Source organism: Emys orbicularis, chromosome 1 (assembly GCF_028017835.1).
Source record: "Emys orbicularis isolate rEmyOrb1 chromosome 1, rEmyOrb1.hap1, whole genome shotgun sequence".
Classification (NCBI taxonomy): domain Eukaryota; kingdom Metazoa; phylum Chordata; order Testudines; family Emydidae; genus Emys; species Emys orbicularis.
In genome coordinates this window covers 288,576,304-288,603,387 of record NC_088683.1, presented here as the reverse complement: position 1 = coordinate 288,603,387, position 27,084 = coordinate 288,576,304, and the positions used below count along the sequence as shown (strand labels likewise).

Here is a 27,084-nt window from a genome sequence, read left to right as displayed (position 1 = left end):
TTCTTCTCTCTGCCATTTTTATTTCAGAAAAAAATCAGTGAATTGATATATCATTTAGAATAGCCAGAAGAGATAATGTCCTATCAGTAGCCTAACTGACCACTGGGTGTCACTGTTGATCTAATTTGAGAGAGATTTTATTCTGAGCGAGTTCTAGTATAAAATGCTACAGCCAGGTATGACATGGGCAGGAGTTGTGCATGTTTTCCCATATAGTACAGTTGTGATAGAGCTCATGAGTCTTAGCTCACAATTCCCTTACAAAGAACTTAAGCCTCTCAACTGAAGACTGCCAATCATGCCAAATTAGGTTGTGGCTTCAAGATGCAGGCAAATATCTGCAAAAGATTGAGATGAAACCAAACCCACGTTTGCAATGAAAGCAGAGTTCAGATCTCCATTTTCTAAAGGCGAGAGCCAGTTACTTAATGGCCATCTAGCCTCCTTTAAAAAGGGTCTAAAATTTATTCTATCCAGGTGGAAGCCAGAAATTGAGACAGTTTAGTTGAGAGAGGAGATAAATTAAAAGAAAACAGGCTGGAAGAATACAAAATAAATTAATAGTACAGAGAACATAGATCAGGCACTTCTGTTTACTCTGTCTCACATTACAAGAACAAAGATATGTTCCATGTAATTGAAAGGCATCAAATGAAAAACTGATAAAAAGAAAATTATTTTACGCAATGCACAATCAGCATGTGGAACTTGTTGCCCAAAGTATGATTAAGGCTAAGAGCTTTGCAGGATTCTAAGAAGGGTTGGATATTTTTATGGCTAAAAAGGAAGAATAAACAGAGTTACATTAGTAAGGATTTTTCTAAAACTGAAATGATATGAACTCTCATGCTTCTAACCATAAGTCAAGCTATAACTGAGGGTTAGGAAGAAATTCTGTATGGGCAAGACTTCTGTAATTACCCACTAAGAGGTTTCTTGCACCTTCCTTACAGAAATCTGGTACTGGCCACTGCCCAAGAATGAAACTTAATGGGAGAGCTTCAATTTAGCATCCAATACCCACTTCTTACCAGAAATTCTTGATACAGGGGCACTGCCTAAACATATGAACTAACGTAGTACCCGGGGAATTACATTTCTAACAGTGGTCAGCATTTATGAGGCCTATTACCATTACTCTATGTGGGAACCAGTATATTTGAAAAATAGTTATCTTTTGATGAATAAGCTGCAGTCTCAGGCCTATAGTTGTCTTTTTAACATTAGATACAATTGTATTCCATTGGGTCGGAGATAGTTGTGTATCCAAATCTCTATTCCAACTCTCAAATTGTCAATCTTTGGCAGAGTTTTTTTGGGCCATAAAATTGTAAAAGGACATCACTGGCCAAGAAAATCCAGGAACTTTCCTCCAAAACAATAAAAGTTCTGGAGCTCCCAATGCATCCTGTCCAAACACATTTGTAAGTAAATGCTTTAAATGGAGATATTTCCATAGTCTGGAACAGGGCAAACCAAATTGTTGCTGAAGATCTACAAATGGTTTAAATTAATCATTGTCCGTTAGCTGCAACCAAGTCATAAATCCTCTCTCCATCAAATCTTTCCACATTAAGGTTTTGCCACTGATTTTAAGAATAGGACTGCCTCTACATGGATGGAAGCAGAGCTTTCTAGCTAATTTTGACCAAGCTTACCCCACCACCGTCGTTGTGGGAGCTCTGGAGCCATCAAATCCATAATAATTCGATCCTACAATGCCTGAAAGGGGGAGAGGGTATACCAATTCTTGTTCAATCTGAACACAAGGTGTGGTCCACATGGTCATATTTAACAGCCACAAAGATGCCTGGCTTAACAAAAAGGATATATGATAATTTTCCAAGTTGGGAAAACAAAATTCTCCCAGACATATTTATTTTACGGATGTCCTGGAATGTTTTTGGTGATCAGTATCCATAAATATTTCATATAAAAACATTGCCATTGAAAGTCCTAATTTGAAAAAAATGCCTTGGTGGGTGTATTTGTTAATGCATAAGATTTCTGATTTCCCCCCAAATTAATTTTATATCCTGAGAAAAGTCCAAACTTATTAATGGTGTTTAGAAGGCTAGGAATGGTAACCTTGGACTTAGATACAAATATAAAAGCATCATTTGCAGACAGCGTAGTTTTGTGCTCCGTTTGGCCTACCCTGATACCATGAATATGTTGATTTCCTTGGATGGCAATGGCTGAAGGTTCTAGAGCTAAATCAAATGGAAGAGGAGAAAGGGGGCAGGCCTGCCTCATACGTCTCTGTAATGGAAAAGGGGCGGAAATAATACTATTGGTAACTACCTTGGAAGTTGGGTTAGAGTATAAAAGTGTAATCCAAGCAATAAATTGGTTACCAAATCCAAACTCTGTTAACACATGAAAAAGATAGGCCCAGGCTATGTGGTCAAAGGCCTCGCAAGAAGTGACAGCTAAGGATTCTTTAGAATATCCCGAAGCAGCAATATCATCAATCAGTTGAAGCAAATTATCTGAGCTATGTCTGTTATGAAGAAAGTTACCTGATTTATGTGTATGACGTGTGAGAGACCTTTGTCCCGTCACATAGCAAGAGCTTTAGCTAAAATCTTAGCGTCACAATTGATTAAAGAAATAAGCCTGTAATTACTACATAGTCCAACATCTTTCCCAGATTGAGGAATAACTGAAATTACAGCTTCTCTTAGAGCAGACAGGAGAGTTTGCTCATTCTTGGCCTCATTGAATATTCAATAATCTAGGTGTTTAATTCAATTGGGAACCCATCTGTGCCAGGAGTCTTTCCAACCTTCATTTCTTTGATAGCCAGAGTTAGTTCTGCGATTTCTAGAGGGGCATCTAAAAGTTCCTTCTAACAGCCAGGTCTGTGGCAGAGAGAATCCACTAAAAAGGTTATCTAGGGCATCTTTACGGATTCCCTCCAGGTAAATATAGTTTTGAATAAAACTTTTGAAATTGTTTATTAAGGTCTGTGTTGTATATAATTTATTGCTACTATTGCGATTAGCAGCAATCTTATTTCTGTAAGCCTTTTGTTTAAATCTATATGCCAACAGCTTCCCAGCTCTCTCACCAGATTCCCAGTAGTTTTGCTTCAAACAAAATAAAGCAAACTTAACCTTTTGGGACGGAAGTTTGTTGATTTCATATCTTAGATTGATGAGGGATCTGGAGTTTCTCTGGGGAGGCTGCACAAGGATAGTTTACATCCAAGACCTTAATTTCCTTCACAAGGGTATCAATTCTATGTTCTCTCCATTTCTTTTGAAAGGTGGCATAAGAGATGATACAGCCTCTGATGAAGGCTTTAAAGGCTTTCCAAAGTGAAGCAGCAGTGGGAGCACATTTTTTAAAAATTCTAAATCCTTCTGGATAGAGTTAACAAATGATGTAACAAAACAACAGAGAGGCATTTAATCTTCACCTTTTAGTTGGGGGTGTCCTTATTTTTATTCATTCTCTGCATGAAGGCAGGGGCAAGCAGGCAGATAAAAATGATCATGGTTTATATGGGGTTTGGGGAGTGGTTGTTTTTGCTTTCTTTTGTTTTGTTTTTTTGAGGAGAGGGCAGAAAAATGAGCAGGAAAGGAAGGGATGAAAAGAAAAGGCACAGTTTCCAAATGGAAGAGTATCAGGGTTTGTGATGGGAAGACATTTACAACTCTTAAGCTTCTATATTGACTTCTAAATGAGAAAACAAGACAGATGTTTGGCAAGGAGAACTATATGCATTTTACTCACTTCTAGCACTTATCATCCTAACAAACTGCAACTTTCCAAGTATTAGAACAGGCACAGCCTCTTGGAAATCCTACAGCAGATTCAAGTTTAGTTTGTTTTAGGAGAAAGGACCAACTTACCTGTAGTGACAGCATGTCTGGCCTGTACTGTTTACGGAAGCCAAGATCATACATGAGGAATTTCAGCATTTCAAAGGCTTGCTCCTCACTCATGTGTAGAAGCAGTACTCCAGCCACAAAACTGATACCCTGGCAATAACCCACTTCCTTGTCCAGCAAAGAATAAGCTTTCAGGAGATTAAAAAGTGACAGCTGCCCTGCTCCCAGCTGGGTAGAGAAGTAAGGATGTGTAGGGAATGTCCTGCCTGGCGTAAAAATAAAAGAGAGGCATTTAATTCTCAGTTCTCTTTTCTAGAGAGACAGAAACCCATAAAACTCCTCTCCTCTGTATTTGCAGAAGTTTCTCTTATCAAGCCTTCCCAGAACATATCCTTAGAATTGGATTTAAATTATAAAACAAATTTGGATAGTTGGTCATACTTTCTGACTACGGCAATATGAAAGTTGTACTGAATAAAACCGTATCTTGGGTAGTTCTAGAGCACCCATTGCTGTTGTACCTAAGCACTGGATAATTGTTTGTTATACACTTTTTTTTCTGGAAAAAAATAATAATAATCAAGAGAGGTTCTGGAACCTATTATTTTTTCCCCAAAGTTGTACTAGATATACTTCAGGTTAGGGCTAGGTTCAAGCTGCAGGATCCAATTCTGCAAACCTGTGTTGCAGCGACAAAGCCTGGCTCTTTAGCTCAACTGTAGACCCTCATAATTTCCCTCTGGACGTTTCCAGTCTAATCCCTGGAGTCAGCCCAGATGAAGACCATCACACTGACTCACACATGAATTTAATATTTCTAGTTCAGTATTACCAAGTTTCCAATCCGGATCAGGCCCCATTGTGCTAGATGCTATACAAACACACAGAAAGATAGTCCCTTACAATCTAAGACAAGTAACATACGAGAGGGTGGGAGAGAAAAGAGAGAGGAAGAAGATCAATTACATGCATTTGTAATTAAAAAAAACAAACACAGAATAAATAAAGTAACACTTGAATTCATGTTCTCCAAGAATAATTATTCTTAAGGTTACCCTGATCTCCTCTCTCCCTTTTCCCCTTCATTCTTATTTGCTTTTCTGTCATCTCCCTCCAACCATTACAGACTGTTCCATGGCTTTCTCATAAGTCAGCCAGCATATATAGCCCCGTCCTCTCTTCCCATTGCCCTGTTTTTCTTTTCACCCTTCAGGTGAAATCCTGCCCCCAACTGAAATCACAGTGAATTTTACCACTGACTTCAACAGTGCCAGAATTTCACCCTTCAAGTTCGTAGTTCACTCCTGCTCCACTACAGTCCATTTTCTTACCGCTCTGCAGTTAGCCTGCAAAATTGCACTCACCAAATTCATGGGTAAGTGTCTCCCATTGCAGACATGGTGTGCATACAGCACAAACAAAAGGAGCAGGAGTGTTCAGCAAAGACAACACTGAAGGCAGCCTAGACAGAACGTATGTTCATGTACAGTAGCATCTTTGTTTCTGTACCAATAGGAAACTCAACCCAAAACTTAAACTAAAAACAACATTTCCCAGTCACCTCAGCAATAGGACACAAAGTACACGTTAGAGTATCTATCAGCCACCACAAAAGTACCTAGATCTACAAGGATAGCATGTTGCTGAGCTGTCAGCTGTTTCAAGAGTTCTTTGTATGAGATGTCAGGAGGTTGTTGTTTGCTTGGCAGTCTATGTCTTACGCGATGTTGTACAGCTAGAAATTGCCAAATTTCTCCCCGGCGGCTTTTTGGTACACCTAAAATCAGAGGGGAGAGAAAACAAATGCCCTGAGCAGCTGAATATTCTGAAAGCTTTTTATCTATAATAGTGACTTCTGTTTGATAAAGATAATGTCATACAATGCATTATAGCTAAGGTTCCTAACTTGAAGGCTGAGAACCACAAGACTTAATCTACATGTAACTCACACTAATAGTGTAGTCGTTTTGTCGCCATGTAATGGCTAGTTCACATAGAGGTTTATGAGTCTACTACTGACTTCAAGCTAATGGACTTAGCCTTTGTGCTTAAAACAACAAAGGCTCATGATTTTAGGTCCAGATATCTCAGATTCAAATCCCAACTGGGGCATTGTGTTACAAGGGGTAACCCATATGGGAATTGTCAGGGTGAGCTTCCCCAGACAAATGTATAACCCACACTGATGCACTGTGGCCCTCTGTCCCCTGTCTAGTGACTAGTCCATGTACACAGGTTTATGAGTCTGCTACAGCCTTGAGCCAAGGAACTGGGTTCTTCAGCTCAGAGAGTAGAAGTTCATGCTTTTAAATCCAAAGGCCCTAGGAGAAATCCCCACCAATGCTAACCTATCTGGGGACATCACCTTACATACAGGAGTACAAATATGTAATCATTCACTTGATCTTTCTGCAGCACTGTCTCAATATATTGTAGGCATAACAGAATCAGTATATGTTTTCATTGCAAAATAGTTGGTGTTTGGGGGGAAAAAGGCAACGGGCAATTTTTACCGATTTGGTGCTATTGGAACAAGCTTACTGAAGGTAGATTTGGTTTAAATAACCTTAAAGACTGAACAAAAAAAAGTCTCCCAAATGTCCCAGCCAAAACACATCATACATAATAAATACCTTCTTTCAGAGTGGTATGAATATCCTCCATGTCACATCTGATTTTGGCTCTGCAGTTTAATAACTTCTTATCCCAGATATTTATGACATCTTTCTGACATGTACCAACTTCAAGGTAGTCCAGTTTAGCTTTTCTTGATTGGAGTTCATCTCTGCTTGCTGGAATATAGAACATGAGGGAGAGTATATGAGAGATCATATCAGAAATCAAATATCTCAATACAGCCAAGGTAATATCCAGAATCTCTCTTCTGTTACTGCATAGGACACTTCGAATGAATGGATAAATGATAGGAGACTGACTTTAAATGAACTGCTGGGCTATACCTCTCTAGACACATATGACTCATATTGCTGAATAAAGAACATGATAAAGTCACAAACCAACGTACAAGAAACATAAAAGAAAAAAAATCAGATGTGTTTCCTCCCCTTCCCACAACTGCGCCTTCTCTTAACTTTAGCAAAGCTTTGCTGAGTGAAATGAATATTCTGCAACAGAATCCTTCTAATACTTAAACCAATGTCAATGGAATGAACAAAAGGATCATCTCTCCATATTTCAAAAGACATGATCCTGAGTTCTGCTGATGATGGAGAGGTATTTATCAGTTGTCTTTCTGTGGTTAAACGTTGACATCTCAGCAACAAACAATTGTGCAAAGCAATTTATCAGATAATTTTTACTTTATGTATATTGCACATTAAAATAGCTTCACTGTGAGAAATCTCAGACTTTGAATGCTCCTTCTGGAACTGCAAGAGCTTTGGTAAAGTCTTTTTAGGAAACTTCTCTTTTAAATGACAAAGTCGAGATCATTATCATTATGTGGTCCCACCAGCTACACTGTTCATAGTGGTCCTAATAGATCAGGGGTGGCCAACCTGTGGCTCCAGAGCCACATGTGGCTCTTCAGAAGTTAATATGAAGCTCCTTGTATAGGCACTGACTCCGGGGCTGGAGCTACAGGCGCCAACTTTCCAATGTGCCCACTGCTCAACCCCTGGCTCTGCCACAGGCCCTGCCCCCACTCCACCCCTTCCCTTCCCCCTCCCCTGAGCCTTCTGTGCCCTCGCTCCTCTCCACCCCAGAGCCTCCTGCATGCCACAAAACAGCTGATTGGGAGGTGTAGGGAGGGAGCGGGAGGCACTGATAGGCGGGAGATGCTGGGACCAGTGGGATGGAGCTGAGGGAGGGCTGCTGACGTATTACTGTGGCTCTTTGGCAATATACATTGGTAAATTCTGGCTCCTTCTCAGGCTCAGGTTGGCCACCCCTGTAATAGATCATGACAGTTTCAAACAGATGCTTCTCACCGCAATGGGGTTTTTATTTTAGCATCTTTTCCCCTTAACACCATTGCTCAGAGTCACAATGCAGGATAGCAGAAAGTGGTAAGAGTTTTTAATCTCCCTGACTCTAAGGTGCACCATTTGCTAAATCCAGTCTGATGCTCTACCACCTACTCTTCTCATTAGGTCCTGCCTTTTGCTCACTTCTTCTAGCAACTCCTGGAGACTCACTTTTCTAAAACAACTGTCAGGTAATTCTGGATTTTCATGGAGGCCTAATTTCGATTTCGACCTGGGAATGTCACAGTAGCCCTTTTACTGTGCATTTGTTAGCAAGTGGAGGGCTTAATGCACACACAATGCTACTGACGTTGAGATTTAACTCACATGCAGTTCCAGAGTCCAATTGTTGCAAATAGAGTCTTTGATAATCATGTGAGCAGGTTACATACTGCATTATTGCACAATATGATCCCTCAAGGATTCCTATAACTCTAAGTCTCACACATTTACCATGATCACTGTTGGAAGTAAGTTTACATGGTTCACTGAGGAACCATGATTCTTTAACTGTTTTTTCCCCAGATCAGAATGATACAAACCAACACTGGGGATTCTATGGGAACATAGGACTTGCAAAGCCAAATCAGACCTTCTGTCCCTCAACTAGCTACCCTATTTCCGGAAATGGCCAATACCCGACGCTTCAGCAAAAAGTGGAAGAAACCCATGACAAGCCTCAGTTAATTGGGACACATACATAAGTGCATGCAGGATCAGGAATTAATGTCTAGGCCATTCCACAAGTCTAGTTGCTGAGTATCCCCAAGTGCTTTATAATTTATCATCTTTATCTGACTGATGAGGGCCCAATAAACAATTCTTGTTATTATTTCTATTGTGGTAGTGTCTAGGGGACTCAGTCGCTTTGTGCTAGGCACGAAGCATTTAGGAGAGCTCCTACTTCAACGAGCTTCAATCTAAACTTGGATATTGCCCCTGGATTTTTTAAAAAAGTTATCTTTAGGGAACAACGGTTGTTCTTCAAAGGCAAAAAAAAAAAAAAAAAAAAAAAAAACACAACTGATTTTTTTTATGCAAACTGTTGCATAAATGCAAGACCATAAGAATGTGAAATTCCTGTACTGCCAAAAAGGCATTCGATTCTGGCACCCTTATTTACATTGAGTGGTACTCTGCTCCAAAACTAACCCCACTGAAATCAGTGGAACTGCATGTGGAGTAAGGCACTGCTCAGCGAGAATAGGGCAGCAAAATTAGGCTTTTTATAGATTTAGTTGCTTGCTACCATTCTCTTTAAATTTTCCTGTTGTGAAATCACCTAGAAATATTGTGTTTAAAAAAGTAGCCTTTAGCCACTATCAAAATTAAAACAATAGGTATTTGCTTCACAAATCTTACCTTCTGCAGAACAAATAACTATTAGCATTCAAGTCTCCTCGAAGGCACAAAGAACAATGGGAGAGATTCTGTTAATATTTTAATCAGTACATTTAATACAACACATTAGCAGATAAGAACTGCTGAGAGCTATTTCATAAAGGGGTGGAAATTGCACATCAAAAACAAAGCAATAATAATCAGTGATGAATATACAACTAAGAATCAGGCTGCCACTAGAGGTTTCAGCCCCTTCTGGGTTTACGTTTACATTTTCTGAAGTCTGTAATGGACTGTAGTGTTGGGAGACCAACCACCATTTGAATCAAGGTGTAATAATGAAATACCCTGCTCACTTCAAAGTGCGTCAGCTTTCAATAGGTGCTTTCCACACAATACCACACGTGCTTGGACTATAAATATGCCAACCAAACAAATGCAAAATTTATATGGAGACTGGGAAAATTTCCAGAACAACCTATACTTTGTCTCAAGTCATCCTGTCTCCTCTAACACTAGATAACCAGTGCCTAGGTTCCTTAAGCAAAATCACCTGCGTTTACTTGGTGAGATTAAGTCCAATGTATTGGCAGCAATGCATTCTCAGCTGATAAAACTCCACAAGTCAGAGAACCCAGTGGGTTCAAAACTGGAATGCAGTTATACAAGCACCCATTACTACACTGTTATTTTCTAGTTTTCACCAGAGAGACCAGACATGCACATTTAGTGTTAATCATTAACTAAGAAAGAGGCATTAGCTTTATGTTCTTTACTCTATAAACCACTTATTTCTTTAGCTGTTTTATCATTTGTTCTTGTAGAGGTCAGATTAGTTTTAAGTGTCTGTGATACCTACAAGGTTTGAGATTTCAAGATACAAACAGCCCTTGCTGAAGTACAAAGAATCTAAAGGAATAACCAGTGCTTATTCATTGTGGCCTCTTCTCTTCCCAAACACAGACTGGCAGGTTGCTAAAAAAAATAGCCAAGAATAAAGGATTTGGTTGGATTGGCCATTCTTCAATGACTAAATAATCAGTAGATGTTCCCTACAAACCCTATGTCGTTCAAACTGGGAGGGTAACACACTATGTGCTAAAGCAGTGTATTCAAGGGCATGGGTTTGCAGTCACATGGAAAGGCTCCTGCCATTTTTTTCCTTCCTCTCCCCTAGTATCCTTAGCATGGACTGGTGCCTATATGGTGCACTAAAGAAATGGAGAAATGGGAGGTGGGCATGAGACTTTCACAAATGAGGATGGTAAGGATTTCTATGCTGAAAGAATGAGACTGCAGCATAATGCCAGCCTCTGGAAACTTAAAGACTGCACAGGACAATATATGCAAATTACCATTTGCAGTTTCTTTAGGGCAGGGGTAGGCAACCTATGGCACGCGTGCCAATGGCGGCACGCGAGCGGATTTTTCAATGGCACTCACACTGACCGGGTCCTGGCCACCGGTCCGGGGGGCTCTGCATTTTAATTTAATTTTAAATTAAACTTCTTAAACATTTTAAAAACCTTATTTACTTTACAAACAACAATAGTTTAGTTATATATTATAGACTTATGAAAAGAGATCTTCTAAAAATTTTAAGATGTATGACTGGCATGCAAAACCTGAAATCAGAGTGAATAAATGAAGACTCGGCACACCACTTCTGAAAGATTGCCGACCCCTGCTTTAGGGTAAAGGCACTAAGTGTAAATTAAATCTTTTTTTATTTCTACAAGTTTTACATTTAGACCAGGATGTTGACTACTACCTTTTGTAGAAGGAATCCTGAATAACAGTAGTAAGAATCTTGGCCAAAATGTTGATAAATGAATAGAGTGCGTGTCCAACTTCAGACCCTTATCAGGACCTGATTTTCATAAAGTGCTGAGCACTCGTCTTCTGAAAAATGAAGCACCTTTAGGGTATCTCAAGTTGAGCACTCAAAAAATTGAAGCACCAAAATACTAATTGCTTTTGAAAAATTCATGAAAAATTTAGGACCTTAATTACTTCTCTGGTAGAGTAGGAAAGACTGGAAAATATACAAGAAACATTTGTTGGAACATCATATGTTTTTATGATGTATAACACCTATTGGGACAGTGCAATAGAAAATCATTCACTACCCTGTTGAAATGAGGCATGAAGGGAGCAGTTCACTGATGATTTAAGTATTCATGCCAGTTTGCTATAAAATGAAAGAGGAATAAATCCTGTATGGTGGTATTCCAGAATCTGGTTGCCCAGGATATGTACAGCAATGGTTTATACTAAATAATATATACACACAAGTATGCGGAATCTTACTCTGACAGAAAGCATGTTTTTAAATTGCAAAACTGACATATAAGCGTGTACTTTTATAAAGAAGGGGAACTTGATGGAGAATGTACTGCAGTATGCTATATCTTTGCTCCACCTCATGAAAAGAGTGTTTAAATCATGGAAGATTTTGCATCTATGCCTTTTTTGAAACGACCAGAACAATAATTCATATGCCAGCTGTGTCATCCTTTAATTTGCCCAATCTTTTCAGGTATTTTAATCACTAAATCAAGGAAAAACTGCAAGTTTTGCACGGAACAGCAGCGCTTCTAAGATTGTAAACCTCAGTCTTGCACCAATTCTATTTCTGAAACTACTGCATAACCTATAATAGCACTGGCCCTGATTTTCAGTTGAAGTCAATGGGAGCTGCTTGTGGTCTGGGCCTCTGAAAACCAGGCCCAGTTGTTTCTCTGAGTGGCTAACCTTCCAGCTTCTGGTTTTCTTTTTCCATCCGAAGCAGTAGGATTTGTTGATGGATAGCTTTTCTCCACAGACTCTGCAACTCTTCCGATTTTTTTCTCCCGCCAGCCTTATCTGGGGCATCCTCATTTTGCAATATCAAAGAAAGAGGGTCCTCCTCCAAGGCTGGAGCAAGAGGGGACAGTGGCAACAATTCATTCCCCTCAAGCCCATCTGCAAAGAATCACATAACTATCACTGGAAATCCAGATTACATTGGCTATACATGCCAGCAATGAAGACAGCAATTTCTACTATCATATTCAGCAACAATACACTGATTATAAGCTAAAAACCACACTTTTCTAACAGTGGAGGCAACATTTTAAATGAAGCTTTAAGGTCAATGGCTATATTGAGCACCCTTCCACAAACTTCCCCCCAAATTACAAAGGGCAGCTTAATAGCTGACCACTCCCACTGCATCCTTATTACCTCTTTCTAAGCTTGTTAACTGCCATAGTTTTCTATACGTTCCACCTAGCAGAGATGCCATGTTTTTCTCTCTGCTATCACACAGTACTTGTGCAATAAATCTATCAGTTCGTCTACAATCGCTGAATCTAGAGAACTTCTGTAGTGCATCCACAGCTGTGAAGAGTGATATAGGAGCCATATTTACTAGTCAGAACTTTGAATTTTTAGAAGCAATTTCATGCATTAGTGCATTTAGGAGACCAGTAGATTAACATCTAGAACTAAAAAAGAAAGAAAATAGGGAAGGGTGCTTAACATCCAGATCGTGTTCTATTTGGGACAGAACACTGTCAAAATGCTCTCTTTTTAAAAAATAAATATTCTTGTCTCTTATATAAGCAGGGTGTGGCAATATTTGCTGACAGATATTTTGATCACCTAAAGGCAGTTCTTGCAGTTTCTTTGCCCTTGCCGGCAACTATAGCAAAATGCAATTAGTTTGCGTCTACTGCTAGAAACACCAGTTCAAAACAAAGACTCAAAGCCAACCCAATGAGACATTTCCCAAATCTGGTTCAGCAAGTACATTACAATGTTGCATTAAGTTGCTTTTTGTTAAACATCTACTTTTCTTTCCAGGAGTAATAAGCAATAGCATGTGCACGGTTTGCCCTCTTTGAAGCCCCACGGACCTTGATGCTGCATTGTTGAGGGAGATTTGTTCATGGGTGAAGCAACCCGCAGGAAGATTCGCTGCCGCCAGGAGATGCGGCGGGGGGTAAGAGTGACCCCACTGGCATTTAGAGACTCATTGCTGCAGACAGACGAGGTCCTTTTCCTTCCCTCCCCATCACTGGAGGAAAACAAGCAGAGAGTGCAACCAAAAAATCAGCTTGAAAACAAAGTTGATAAAGGTACACCACAAAAAAGACACACGCATATGCTGAGTCAGTGTTAGGCAGATCATGATCACAGACCACAACCTGAACACAATTGCCAAATGATGCTGCGAAATTCACTCCAGACAGCAGGTAGAGGGAGCATTAGTATAGAGACACAGTGCTTAGTCTAATGTTCAGAATTAAAGCTTATCTTTTTTCAAAATTCCATTTGAAAAACTAAGACATTCAAGTGCAGGAAAATAAACTAATATTCAGCCTTCAAATGGCTGCAATTTGTTTTCCTTTCAGCCTAAAGAGGATCTGATGCAACACATCAAAGTGAGGACATCGCTTGAGCACAAAACCCAACAACTCATTTAATTGGCAGGACAGACTAAAAGTAAGCAGGCTCATGAGCCCAAAGGGGGAAGTGCTTATAGCTTCAGGCAACCCCCCTCATGCATCATTCCCTCTTCCCACTCTTCAGGGAGACGGCTGACAGTGACAGGGAACAAGGGGATGACTAGAGAGTGCTCCCCCTCCACTGCCTCACACTAAAGGGGAGTCTGCATTCTCTACCAGCATTCCCAGCAGAAGGAGCAGAGGCCAGGAAAGATAGATCCTGTCGCAGTGCTCCAAAGGAGACTGATCTCACCCCCAACTGGCACGTAGAAATGGGCCACAGGAAGCTAGTTGAGCAGATAATACTGATGGAGGAAGAGGCAGCAGAGAGCAAGGAGGAGCAGGAGATTAGAAGGAAACTTTCCCCTGTGAGGTACAGTGTTCCCTCTAATTTTTCCCACCCATGTGCAGAATGAATTTTGTTATGTGAACCAATATGGAGGTGATGTGTGACATCACCTCCATATTGGTGCACATAATAAAATTCATGTGGCAGGGTCGGGCCGAGGGAGTCGGAGTGTGGGAGGGGGCTCAGGGCTAGGGCATTGGGCTGAGGTGCAGGGGCGTGAGGACTCCGGCTGGGGCTGCGGGCTCTGGGCTGCGGTGGGGCCGGGATGAGGGGCTTGGGGTGCAATGGGGCTCCCTGGGACTACAGTGAGGAGGGGGGGAGAAGTGCCTGTCTCCTGGCTGCGGCAGGTCTGGACCGGGCTGGGTCGGGGTGCCTGTCCCCCGGCCGTGGCAGGTCCAGGGCTGAGCTGGGTCGCGACTTGGGGAGGGGCGCTGCGGCAGGTCCAGGTCTTGGGCAGAGGCATCTCTCCCCGTCGCAGCCCTGAGCGTCTGCGCGGCACTTAATAGGCAGTTGCGCAGCTGCACAGCTTAGAGGGAGCTTAGGAGAGGTAGTTATATTATAATTGTCCACTATGGTGCTTAAACACCTCTCTCTAAAGCATCTGGCACTGGCCATTGCTGGAGAAAAGGGGTAAAATTTTCTAAAGCACTTAAGTCAGGTAGGAACCCAAGTCCTGTTGAGTTTCATTATTTGAAAATTTTACCCAGGACACTGAACCAAACAAATCACTGGTTGAATCCATGAGGGCATCGAATATATCCAGTGTTCCTATGTTCCTAAAAAAATCTTGGCTGACTCTGTTGCAACTGATCCTTCCCTGCACTCCTTCCATGGCTCAGCGCATGGCAGTTACACTGGCCTGCAGACACCCACTGCTTTATTTGCCGAAGGCAGATGTACAAGTCAAACAAATCTTTACCAATCCTAAGTATTTAGGCAGAACACTGCTTGGACAAAGCACTTGCAGTAGCAGCTGATAAGGACAAATAGCACCAGCCATCCTCAAATGGACTAGAGACAACCCTTGACCACAGAGATGTGACTGCACTCCTGGAATAGTCTGCTGGAACTCATTCAGCAGAGGAAGAAGGGGTAGAATGGACCATTCATCTCAAAGAAGTGATGGGGTTTCTGTACAGTATGGAAGTCCTCTAAAAGGGGGATGCCAGAGATTTGCCTGTGCTTGTCACAGGATTACCGTGTACTCCATTAGGGTTCTGTTGCAGCACCTCAGAGTAATCTGAGCTATTCTTCCCTAAAGAAGGTGGATGGCACTCACTGGAGTTTCTCGAAGAACACCTGCATTGGACTCTGGGTTACAGAAAGTCTGCAGTCCTTTTACAGTGCTTTACCCCACACTGCCATCTGGGGAAAGAAGACAACCAAAGCCTCAATACTAAGATAAAATTAAAAGGGTGTATTTTAGAGGTTTACAAAATTAGCAGGGCAATATCACAGGTAACTATCATTGCGCACTCAACCAGTGGGATGACAATGCATCAGGAAGACAGGTTGAAAGTGTCAAATGAGGAATACTGCAAGGCTGCAACTTTATCATGATGGGTTGTCAGGACACTACAGAACATTGCATCTACAGATGCAGCCTTTGGCAGGAAAGTTCTAAAAGAACCAGAACTTTTCATGCCCCCAGGACTTACAGTACTTATATAATTTTGTTAATCCTCCATGGATACTGCTGCTACAGACTCTTGGATCTATAGAAAAGGGAGGGCTGACAGGTCAACAAGTGCTCGCTATAATATTTAGGAAGTAAGTCTGAAATGGAATGTTACAACAATTTGCCAATTGTAATCAGCATCTCTGACCTCTCAACTGGTAAAAAAGAGAAAGCATGCAAGTGAGCTAGACCATGTCATATTAAAAGCTACAGTTATGTTAGCTATGTTGCCCTAAGCAACATGCTGAACCAAGATCACAAATATGTACCTTCATCAGAGCCAGTTCTGGTCTTTGGAAAACTTCAGTTTACTGAACTTTAAAACAGAATGATTATGCGGTTTATCATCTGAAGAAAAGGACCACAGTAAGTCTGTATGTACCCAATCTATCCTGTTTTTTGTTTTATCCGCCCATTCAAGGACTGCAGGTTCAGTAGAGATTTGGGCAACTCTTGTATCAAATATTGTAAGCTGAACAATGATCCATTGTAAAAGCTAGGATTGATTTTTGGATTCGCTAGTGTCACATCCTACCAAAACACTGAAAAATCCCAGTTTTTAATCTTTCTATGGCCCAATAGTTGCCTTACACATTTTCTGTGGATAATAAAAGAAGGAATACTATTTCTATTATATACAACTACAGAGAATGTTATGTGAATACTAATCTAAATGAGTTGATGAAAAGAGTAGTCTGAAAATCATGACATGTAACTGCAGAAGATACAATTCATTTTCGGCCAAAATCTGCTCACTTCATGAGAGCGTCAAAGAGACAAGTCATGGAGGTAAAGCAATAGGATTTGGGTCTATTTATTAATTTGTTACAGAGGGATTACTAAGGATGCAAACTACCACCATTTATTCAAATGTTTGCATCATGCATTAGAACATAAAGCTAAATCATTACAAATCTTACAAAAATGTAACCTTGAGAACAAGAAAAGAGAAGCATAACCCCTTCTTTTTATCATTCTTTATACAAATAATAAAAACAAAGCCATTATTCTAGCGCAAGCACTCAAAAGGGGGATGCAGTTTGGGGACATGCAATTCTGGGGCAAGTGACTGCAAAGAAAGGTGAAACATCACCAGTGTTTTATTTACAATATTTAACATGCATAGAAAAATTAGAGGTGGAGAGGTAGCTACCGCACATTTTAGTCTATGGTTTAATATCGCACCTTTCTGACCTTCAGTATGTACAATGTGATGAGTTACTTGTGCTTCACTAGTTGTTTCTCTGTAGACAAACATGGCTACCATTATGCACTTCACACAATAAGTCTCACATCCTTGGACACTTAAGATAATGTTGGTAATTATGCATTATCTTCCAAAATTCCCCTGTAATTCTGAATGACTATCTTAGTTCCTCATTTCCTTTTCCAAAAACAATTGACTATTGTAGAGGTAGTTGGTGTCAGACTTATGCACACAGCTTGAAGCATACAATGGGATACAAGTCGTTATTTAAAAAAGTGTAGAGTATTTTTTCTGATAATACCTCAAATAAAATTTTAAAAAAAAAAAAACACACAAAACATAAAATAGAGTGCCTTGGAATTTCTTAAATTCTACGTTGATAATTTGCCTCTCTGAGCTAAGAGGACCTAAAATTTAAAATCTGATCTGAAAGGCATGTAAGGATGTATTATAGGGTAACAGGAAAAGTAAGTAACCCACACCTCAAATAAATATTGAAGTTATTTATAAGCTCCACCACTAAAATGAGCAGATGGAACCAGAAGCTGGCCAAGCTGGGTGCAGAAATGGTCATATCAGCTCTACCATATTTTCCCAAACTTTCAAGTATGTGGTGATAGATTTCTATACAACTATCTTAGGTATTGCTAATAACGTTCAACTCAGTATCTAGGCCTAGTGGGCTGGAATCTGCTCTCAGTTACACTAATGAAAATCCAGATTAGCTAACTTCAGAGGAGTTACTTCAGATGTGTACTAGTCCAGCATTTTAGTACCTAGGTTAGGCAGGTGCATGCTGGAGGTCAGAAGGATCAACACCACTATAGTCACCCCACTCTGAACTCAGTGGGCAGCCAGACATTAACTCCCAGCTCCCCTCAGAGGGAGAAGTTGTCCAGGCATGGACATAGATGCTAATGGCTAGGGCCCTACCAAATTCATATCCGTGAAACATGCGTCGCAGACTGTGAAATCTGGTCTTCCCTGTGAAATGTGTCTTTTGTGTACTTTTACCCTATACTATACAGATTTCACAGGGGATATCAGCGTTTCTCAGACTGGGGGTCCTGCCCAAAAGGGAGTCATAGGGGGGTCGCAAAGTTATTGTAGGGGAGTCATGGTATTGCCACCCTTACTTCAGTATTGCTCCCTGGTTGCTGGAGAGCAGTGGCTGTTGGCCGGGTGCCCAGCTCTGAAGGCAGTAGCGCAGAAGTAAGAGTGGCAATACCATACCATGCCATCCTTACTTATGAACTGCTGCTGGCAGTGGCGCTGCCCTCACAGCTGGACTTCCAACCAGCAGCCACCGCTCTCCAGCTGCCCAGCTCTGAAGGCAGCACCGCTACCAGCAGCAGTGCAGAAGTAAGGGTGGCAATACCACGACCCCCCTACAATAACCTTGGAACCTCCCCCCAAAAAACCTCTTTTGTGTCAGGACTCCCACAGTTACAACACCCTGAAATTTCAGATTTAAACATCTGAAATCATGAAATTTACACTTGTTAAAATCCTATGACCATGAAATTGACCAAAACGGACCATGAATTTGGTAGGGCCCTACTGATGGCAGTATGGCTCCAGAGGCTGCTGCCATGGGGGTAATAACAGGCCAGCCACCAGCACAGAGAACTGAAGCACCAGGTTTTTGCAGCTACCAGGGTTGGGAAGCATTATCCTTATCTCTGTGATCCATCAAACTGCATGTCAACCTGAGGGGAACATTCAAAGGAGTCTTCCAAGGCTTTATCACAGGAGGGTACCATTGGGCCTTACAGGGCAAACATTTCTACAGGCTGGAAAGCTTATTCAGGTTCTACTAATATCCCTCCTGGTAAAAACACCAAGGGTCATCACTGTAGTTCTAATTTCAGATTATGCTTAGTCAATAAGCATGTGTTAGGAAGAAACTTTTCATAGGACACAGGGAGAAAAAAAAAAAAGATTTGTTGCATTTTTCAACGTGAATTGAAAACAAGTTGCTTCGAGAAGGGGTATTTTATAATTGCTTCAAAAGCTATGAATTCCTTCCCTACCCTCCCTCTACCCCCAGTTCTTTTCGTTGTCTCATAACATGTGCACTAGTAAAACTAAAAGTACAACTGCATGCTATGTAATATTAATAGCCTACCCACACTTAGGCACGCAGGGATTTATACAAGCAATTAAAATACCTACTTATGTTTGAAAATGCACTGTAATATCTGACAGTATAAAATGTTAAACAGCCAAAAAGTAGAATCGCTAGAAAGGAAAGGATTGAAGAATAGTGCAAACAGCTGAACTAAAAACGTGGATGTTGTTGTGGCACCTGAACAGTTTTCTCATTAAAAATGTTGAGCATGCATTCTCATAGTATAGGTTCCATACATAAAGATCTCAGTTTGGAAGTCATGAAAATGCAACGAGATCCCTAAAAATTTAACTGACTAAAGTAAAATAAAAAATTTTAAAAACAATTCTGATATGTTGACTCTTTCTGCCCCCCCTGAAAAACAGTTTTGGATTTTGCTTATAATGGTCCTTTCTGTGTCTAGCAAGCACAAACAAGGCTTCTGGCAAGGTGAAGCATGTTTGTATGTGTTTGGTCATTGCCTGCTAAAACATTTTCCCTAAAGCATGACTTAAAGCTCTGGTTAATATACAGTACAGTATTCTACATTCTGTTTCTACCAGGCACTCTCTTCACAGCTCAGTTCTAAATAAAAATGATTATTCTCAGTAAAGCTGCTGAACAAATATACTCTTTGATCCTTAATACTGAAATCCTTTGCATATATATAACCCAAAAACCGAAATTAGAAATACAATGAAATGCCTCAGACATTTATCAGTTTGTACTTTAACTCTTCAACAGCCAGAACATAATGTGAAGATAGGTGCCTTGTAGAAACAGACTGTAGAATACTGTATATTAACCAGAGCTTTAAGACATGCTTTATGGGAAAATTGTCAAGTGTTTGTCTGAAGGAACAATAACCCAATTTCTCATTTTGGCAAACTCTAACTATATTATATTAAAGCACACCAGTATATCTGCTACCTCTTTTTGTTAGGTACTACATGCTAGACAGTACATGCTATGTTGAAAACTAGACAGCTTCTTGAGGCAGCTGTTATGTATGACACATTTTGTAACTTACTGCTTATTTTCATTTAACTGCAAATACAAACTGTTCTTCACTTATCTAAAGCTTACTTTCAAAATAAATCTGTAAAGTATCCTCCCAAGATTGCTCTTCCAAGAAATAAGATCATGTTGAATTACAATACTTATCTGAAATTTTTTGTACTTAAATCCCTTCATTACGACTGACCCAGGAGTAACTCTTTACTCTTGCTGTTCATGTCAAGATTTGCATTTTCTTCAATTTGCTTTCACTTCACTTCAACTTCTGCTTTTCTGTGATGCAACTAACTAAATAGTAGTTGGGCAAATAGAGCACCTGCTTTGCCGTTTGAAAACTAAATGGACAAACAATCCCAAATCCAGTACAAATGATCACATGGAATTTAAATTCTTGTGACTTGGGCTGGCATAAGGTTAAGAAATAAAGTATTCCTCCCTCAGGGGACCAAAAAAAGTTGGTTCCCACCAGTTTCTCTCTCTTTTGGTTATATTTGCTGTCAGTTATCTTTATTCTGAAAGATTATTTTTCTGCTGCTATTTTGTTCAGAGACTGCTCCTAAATCCTTTGCTTTTCTTAGTTCCTAGAGCACTAATAATTTATTGTTAGCGATTAAATATTTCAAAGATTTGGAAAGCATACTAACTAGAATTTAAACACTGGTAACTCACTGGTAGCCAGTCAAAACAGCATGCTCCAACTAGGACACAATTTAAACTGGCGAGCTCTAAACTGGAACTAGCTTCTTTCCTTGTTGCAAAGTCCATGTGATTATTCATATCTGGTACAGAAAAAATAAGAATCCACGGCAATAGTCTAGCCATCAGGAGCAACACTACAACAACAAACCAAAGATTCCGGAGATGAAGGAAAGAAGATTTAAACGAAAAACCAGATTTTGCTTTCAAGCTTCAAAGGGGTTATTTTAAACAGTCAGTTAAAACACCCCCACACAGTTAACACCTAAAAATGGTCTTAAATAAAAAGAGCTCAGAGTACAAATTCCACCCTAAACTTGCACTTGGGCAGAAAGCAGTTTACCACTGCAAGCAAAAATCTTTCCATATTGAATTCTGAGAGGTTCCAAGCACTAGCAACTTCCATTGACTAAGGCAGAGTTGTGGGTGTTTGTTATCAATCAGGAATTGTCTCTACAAAGCTAAGACAACTGTTAATGGACAAACCCTGTTAATAATGGGGAAAGTCTGAAGAGTCTTACTCAGTCTTCTAATGAAACCAAGTTTGAAGTATGCTGGAATAAGACGTGGATAAGGACCAACGGATTTGTTCTAATGATGGCATTTTAATACAGTACTTCCGATAACACAGCACATTTTATTCTAAAAGGGCCAGATTTTTAAAGGTATTCAGGTGCCTACTGAAATTTTCAAAAAAGTGTTAGGGCAGTGTTAGGCACCAAGGTGCTTTTGCAAATCTCATAAGGTGCCTAAATACCTTTTAAAACCTGGCCCAAAGTGCTTAACACACACTAATGTTTTTTGGTAAAAGCCAATAATTATCACCGAGATACTTTCACAAAGAACACACATTGTCCAGCTAAAAGGAGATATATGTTTGTTGTGGGAAACAGACATTAGGTCTCTAATACCTCGGTAATTTTTTTTTTTTTTTTAAATTGACCACTGGTATAGCAATGAAGATGTGAAAAACGAAATACTCAGAGGATCACATTTGTGTACCGCCTAAAATAGCTGCACAGTTTAAGCAGGGCTGCTTTTTATTCAACAGCTGTACAGTTTAACTAGTATTCATTGTATTTGAATAAACCCATCCAACTACTATAAATCAAACATAGCTGTTAAAATTAGCTCTGTGAAAAGTAAGCTGACACACACTCCTGCTGCCCATTAAGATTTGCAGTAGAACTGCCAGTAGCACAAAAATGTTAAAAATAAATAAAAAAATAAATAAATAAATCAAGCTACATATAATTTACATGTAACCTCACATTGCAGAAGGGGAAGACTAACAAAAATTTCCCCAGTACCATCTACATTAACCATGCCGTCAAAGGTTCCAAAAACTGTGGCAGAGGATACTGCATTTTCTCAATATGGAAAAAGGTGTCGTGGGCCAAGATATACATGAAAAACTCCTATTGATCTTTGCAAGGATCTCTCTTACTAAAACAGCCAGGTTTGTGAAAAGATACAAGTGCTTTGAAGTTATAATTAAGGGCCTTAGAAGTTCAAACAACAATCTACAGCTTTTTGCCTTTCGAAGAACTCTTGTATTACACTACCTGTTTTATTTTAATATGAAGTTTCCAGCCATCCCAGTTTAAAAAAAAAAAATTAGCAGACATTTGCTATGTGAATCTATCAAGACAGAAAGTGGTCAGCAAAAAATATATATATATCAAACCACAAGAAAGATGTGAACTTCCTCTTTCATGCCTCAACCTGATGGCATATTATGGTGGTTTCAGTAACACATTTGCAATGTGAATCAGAAAACCTAATCTAGGAAGAGAACGCCATTTGGATGATACACTTAATTCTCTTTAAACCAAGCCAAATTATATGGATTTGAATGTTTGGGCGACTGCTGATTATTACATAGCTACTTTATCATCACTCAGTTTTAACTGCATAAACACTAATATCTCATTTTCACAAACACACTCCAGATCAAAAAAGGAGAGGACTAGAAAGAACAGGATGTGAAATGTTTTGCAGAGCTCAAAGTAATGCAGATGAAACACCATCAGTACAGAATTTTCTAATAAAACCTCTGCATTTTTCCCCACTGTCTATTTATATTAGATAGATCGATAGATCCTGTTGCTAGTATTAACCACTAATTTTCATTTAGAAACTCCACACTACAGTGAACAATATCCTTAGCTAATGTATTCTTCAAAGTGGTGTTTTACAAAAACAGATTTTGAGACAGAGGGCCACATTCTGATCTATTACACTAGTGTAAATCTGAAACAACTTCATTGACTTCAATGGAGATTTTTACACTGGCATTATTGAGATTAGACTCTGGCCCACAACATAACAGAAGAATAAAAACTGACTTCTGGCAGTGACCATATCTCACTCTGTGTAGAATTAGTATTCACCTTTCCCCAACCTCCAGAAACACAGATGCTTATCCTTAGTAAGCCTAGGGCAGGCCTGCATTGTTGTTTACATTTAAATGGCCCTGCCTTTCTGTCTATGAAGTGATAAACAAATACGTCCAGTTTGTGGTAGAACTGTGGGATTTATGGAGACTCCTCAGCATTAACCAAAAGTAGATGGAGGATAAAAGACTGTTGACACCTACTAACAAAGTTATAACTCCCAAATCAATCTACCTCAGTGAACTAGAAGTAGGATTCTGAGTCCTAGGAGAAGAGGGCACTTCCTTCATTTTTAATTAACCTAATCAATATATTATTGGAAAACTCTATGCTAGAGTAGAGTAAACGAAGGTAAAATGATGGCATTGTAGTCAGTATTGTGAAGCTCCAATCAGGATCAGGGCCTCTCTATGCAGGAACTGGATATGCAACTAGATAGCGTCCCTGCCCCCCAGAGTTTATAACCTAATATAAATGAGTGATTGCAAGTTCATTAGAAAGCAAGTGGGAGGATTATTTCCTTTAGCCACCCCAAAAACTTTAAAAGCAATTTCCCCTTACACATCACATGACTGGGCATTAATGCATAAACATTCTGTCTGCAGACTGAAATTTCAAATTGGGATTTGACAATAAACCATCTAAGACAACAACTGACAGACATTAGTGCCTGTGCAGCGGAGGAAGGTGGGGGATGGACAGTCAAGATAGCCCCTGTTTTGGTCCCAACAGGAGAATGGTTTCTTCCCCACATCAAGGAGAATCAGCAGTTGTTGCAATAGTCTGCAGGGCAACAGAAGAAAAGCCAATAAGTAATGGAATGCACAAAAGGCTGATTGGAAGTAGGGTGACCAGACAGCAAGTGTGAAAAATCGGGACAGGAGGTCGGGGGGGTAATAGGATCCTATATAAGAAAAAGACCCAAAAATCGGGACTGTCCCTATAAAATCAGGACATCTGGTCACCCTAATTGGAAGAGAGGGGACTGGGAGAAGAAAAGGAGTCAGTTTAAAAAAGCAGCTGCAAAAATCATGGAATCAGAGTGCGCGACCAACATCTCAATCACTACAGCTCTGATTCAGGAAAACACTTAAGAATTTGCTTAAATGCTCTCCTGAATCAGGGCCTATGCTTGCAAGCTTAAGGTTTTGTTTGGCCTATCTAGGTACTTATGTGGCCTTTTTCACCGCTGCATTGAAAAGCCCTGCCCACAGCATTCTCTTTTTGCCTCTTTTAGACAGTAAACCCTTCAGAGCCATGATAAGTTTATGAAGCATCTAGTAGTGAGTGATCTGATTAATTACTAATGAAACATTGTTAACAACAAGGTATCCCCTTTCCTACCACAAATATCAAGGCTGCGTGTTAGCAAGGGACTAGCATATTACACATGTTTCGTGGCTCTCTCCCCTCATTTTAAAGCTTTACAGAATGATTCATGCTGGTGGTTAGCCAAACATAAAGACACTTTCCATGCTGTCCCACATAGCACAGAAAGGAGAAATTAATTGGTGAAATGCTCACAAAAAGCCTTATGTACTGGTATTACAAATCAATACAGTAGTTTTGTAGCACTACAACAACTGTAACTATGTGTGGTTACCCCATGGAAATGGATGTGCTTTTTTACTTTTAATGAGCATTTCTATAGTCAGTTCATCAATTCAGATCAACTATTTAGAAAACCTGTTAGAAAAATGTTAGCACAAGAAGTGACATGTTTCAAAACACCAAAATGCCATTTAATTGACAACTCCATGTCATAAGCCAGCTGCACCGAGGAACACTCTGCACTGCAGGCATAAGACACTCCTCTCACCTCTTGGAAAGGTCATTTTCTGACTGCTGGAGCGGCCTGCCTGAGCTCTGGTAAAAGCTTTTCAGGAAAGAGGGGGCAGAGAAGGAAGAGGGAAGTCCACTCTCACTACCATATCGTCGTCGAGCTAAAGGCACAGGACTGAGTGCAGGCAATAAGACAAAATGGAGCAAATGTGTTTAAGTGTGCTGGTTACAACAATTCAAATACCTACAACTGTTATAAATACTGGGCCAGCTGCTGCCTTAACTTACACGGACTGTGTCCCCAACACAGTCAATAGAATTGTACAGGATACAAGTTGGGGCAAAAAATAGCCTAAGAAATTAATCAAATTATTGCATTATGATGAAATTAAAGAGACATCAAATGAAATTAAAGTATAGACAGCCAAGAAGATCTCTTATTTCTTTAGTCTTAGTTAATCTCAACAAGACAGAGAAATACCCAGTGTTTGTAATGTACTTCAGTGGTTCTACTTTTATAGCAAAACTTGCTTTGATAAATACAATATACCAAGAAAGATTAGAGTGGGAATGAACCAGAGTAGTGAACACATTATAGTGAAATTTAAGAATAATATTTTCTCATCATATTTAAAGGTGCAAACTGTTTTCAAGAAAATTCAAGTGCAAGGTTATTGTAGAAATTGCTACTTAATTACTCAACACCAATTTCAAAAATTTTGGAAAACGGTCTTCCTTGTAACATATATGTAGGATTTCAATCACAACACATTTCAATAATTAAGGAAAAAATAAAAACCTATTTGAAGACATATTAGAATCATTTCAGTTGCTTTGATATAAATATTTCTAGTTGATTACTCATTCTGTGACAGAAAGGAAGAACAACCTAAGATCAAGTTGTTGTGAAGCTGTTGTTTTGATTGGAAGCTTGCTGATCATGCAACTTAAGTCAGTGACATCTTGAAGACTATTGTAAAGCAGTGAAGTCAGCAAGTCTTTAAATACTAATTGCTAAGGTTTCCTGTTTGCACACACCATCATCTCGGTCAGTGGAAAAAAAACAACAAAACAAAAAAAACCCTAAAATTATCTGCCAAACACAGGGATAACATTCTGATGAAGTCATTTCAAAGCTTCTTTTTCTTGCGCCCCCCCCCCACCTCTATATGAAACAGAATCAACTTGATAAGTAAGAGAGTCACTTGTGGTGTTAACCTCCTCATTTTAATAAGCACTTTGAATGGAAAAAAGAATTGCTAGCATTTTACCCAACATGATTTTTTAAAATATATTTCTAAAAATAGTGTAAAATGTAGAGGCCACCTCAGTAGTTTGGGAAAAGAATGTTACCAGGTAAGAGGAATCAGATTGTAGGGCAGCGGTGGGCAACCTGCAGCCCATCAGGGTAATCCGCTGGTGGGCCACCAGACAGTTTGTTTACATTTGCACAGCCGCCCGCAGCTCCCAGTGGCCCTGGTTCGCCCTTCCCGGGAGCTGAGGAAAGTGGCGCGGGCCACAGGGATGTGCTGGCTGCTGTTTCCCGCAGCTCCCATTAGCCGGGAACAGCAAACCACAGCCACTGGGAGCTCCGGGCAGCCGTGCAAATGTAAACAAACTGTCTGGTGGCCCTCCAGTGGATTACTCTGATGGGCCGTGTGCAGCCCACGGGCCACAGGTGGCCCACCACTGGTCTAGAGCCTGAGCAAATAAAGAAAGACTGAGTGATGTTGAGCTTGTATGCTCGCTCCTGGACATGGGGAGAGTAAAGAATTGTGGCAGCTTCTTCTGACCAAAATGAAGGAACCATGATTGTCTCCAATGGGAGCACCTTCCAACCATGCTAGCTGGAGCAAAGGTCTCCAGAGTAAAAGGAAAAGAGTTTAAAAGGGAGACATTTGGGAAAGGGCATTATGAAGACTAAAAATGCTATCCCCTCAAAAAAGTTAAATATAGCTCACAATGTGGTGGTAGTATTGAATTCTTACAACTCTTTCCTCAGGAGGTTTAACTGACCTGGTGGGAGACAAAGGAAGGCACTAGAGCCTTGTCTACATTAGAGCTCCTGCAGTGTGGCCACCTGTGAAGCTGAACTGATGGGAATTTTCCATCCCCTAAAATTCTCTAATGCAGACACAGCCAAAAAGGTTAAGTGGTTTGCCCAAGGCCACAGAGCTGAGATGAGAACTGGCT

The 27,084-nt window shown here is 40.1% G+C and overlaps 1 protein-coding gene across 4 annotated transcripts in view; it reads right to left on the bottom strand.

Annotated features, from left to right (window-relative positions):
• TBC1D4 (TBC1 domain family member 4) overlaps window positions 1-27,084 on the bottom strand; it is a 156,643-nt gene that overhangs the window by 13,021 nt on the left and 116,538 nt on the right. The window contains exons 11-17 of one of the 4 annotated variants that reach the window (XM_065404648.1): window positions 24,929-25,066; window positions 13,066-13,226; window positions 11,921-12,130; window positions 9,188-9,190; window positions 6,473-6,631; window positions 5,458-5,616; window positions 3,861-4,105 (exon numbers count right to left, since the gene is read on the bottom strand). In XM_065404648.1, coding sequence (XP_065260720.1) covers window positions 3,861-4,105; window positions 5,458-5,616; window positions 6,473-6,631; window positions 9,188-9,190; window positions 11,921-12,130; window positions 13,066-13,226; window positions 24,929-25,066 — 1,075 coding nt within the window. Of the gene's footprint in view, window positions 1-3,860; window positions 4,106-5,457; window positions 5,617-6,472; window positions 6,632-9,187; window positions 9,191-11,920; window positions 12,131-13,065; window positions 13,227-24,928; window positions 25,067-27,084 lie in introns of those variants that run through there. The other 3 variants (XM_065404639.1, XM_065404656.1, XM_065404662.1) reach the window with 3 other exon arrangements.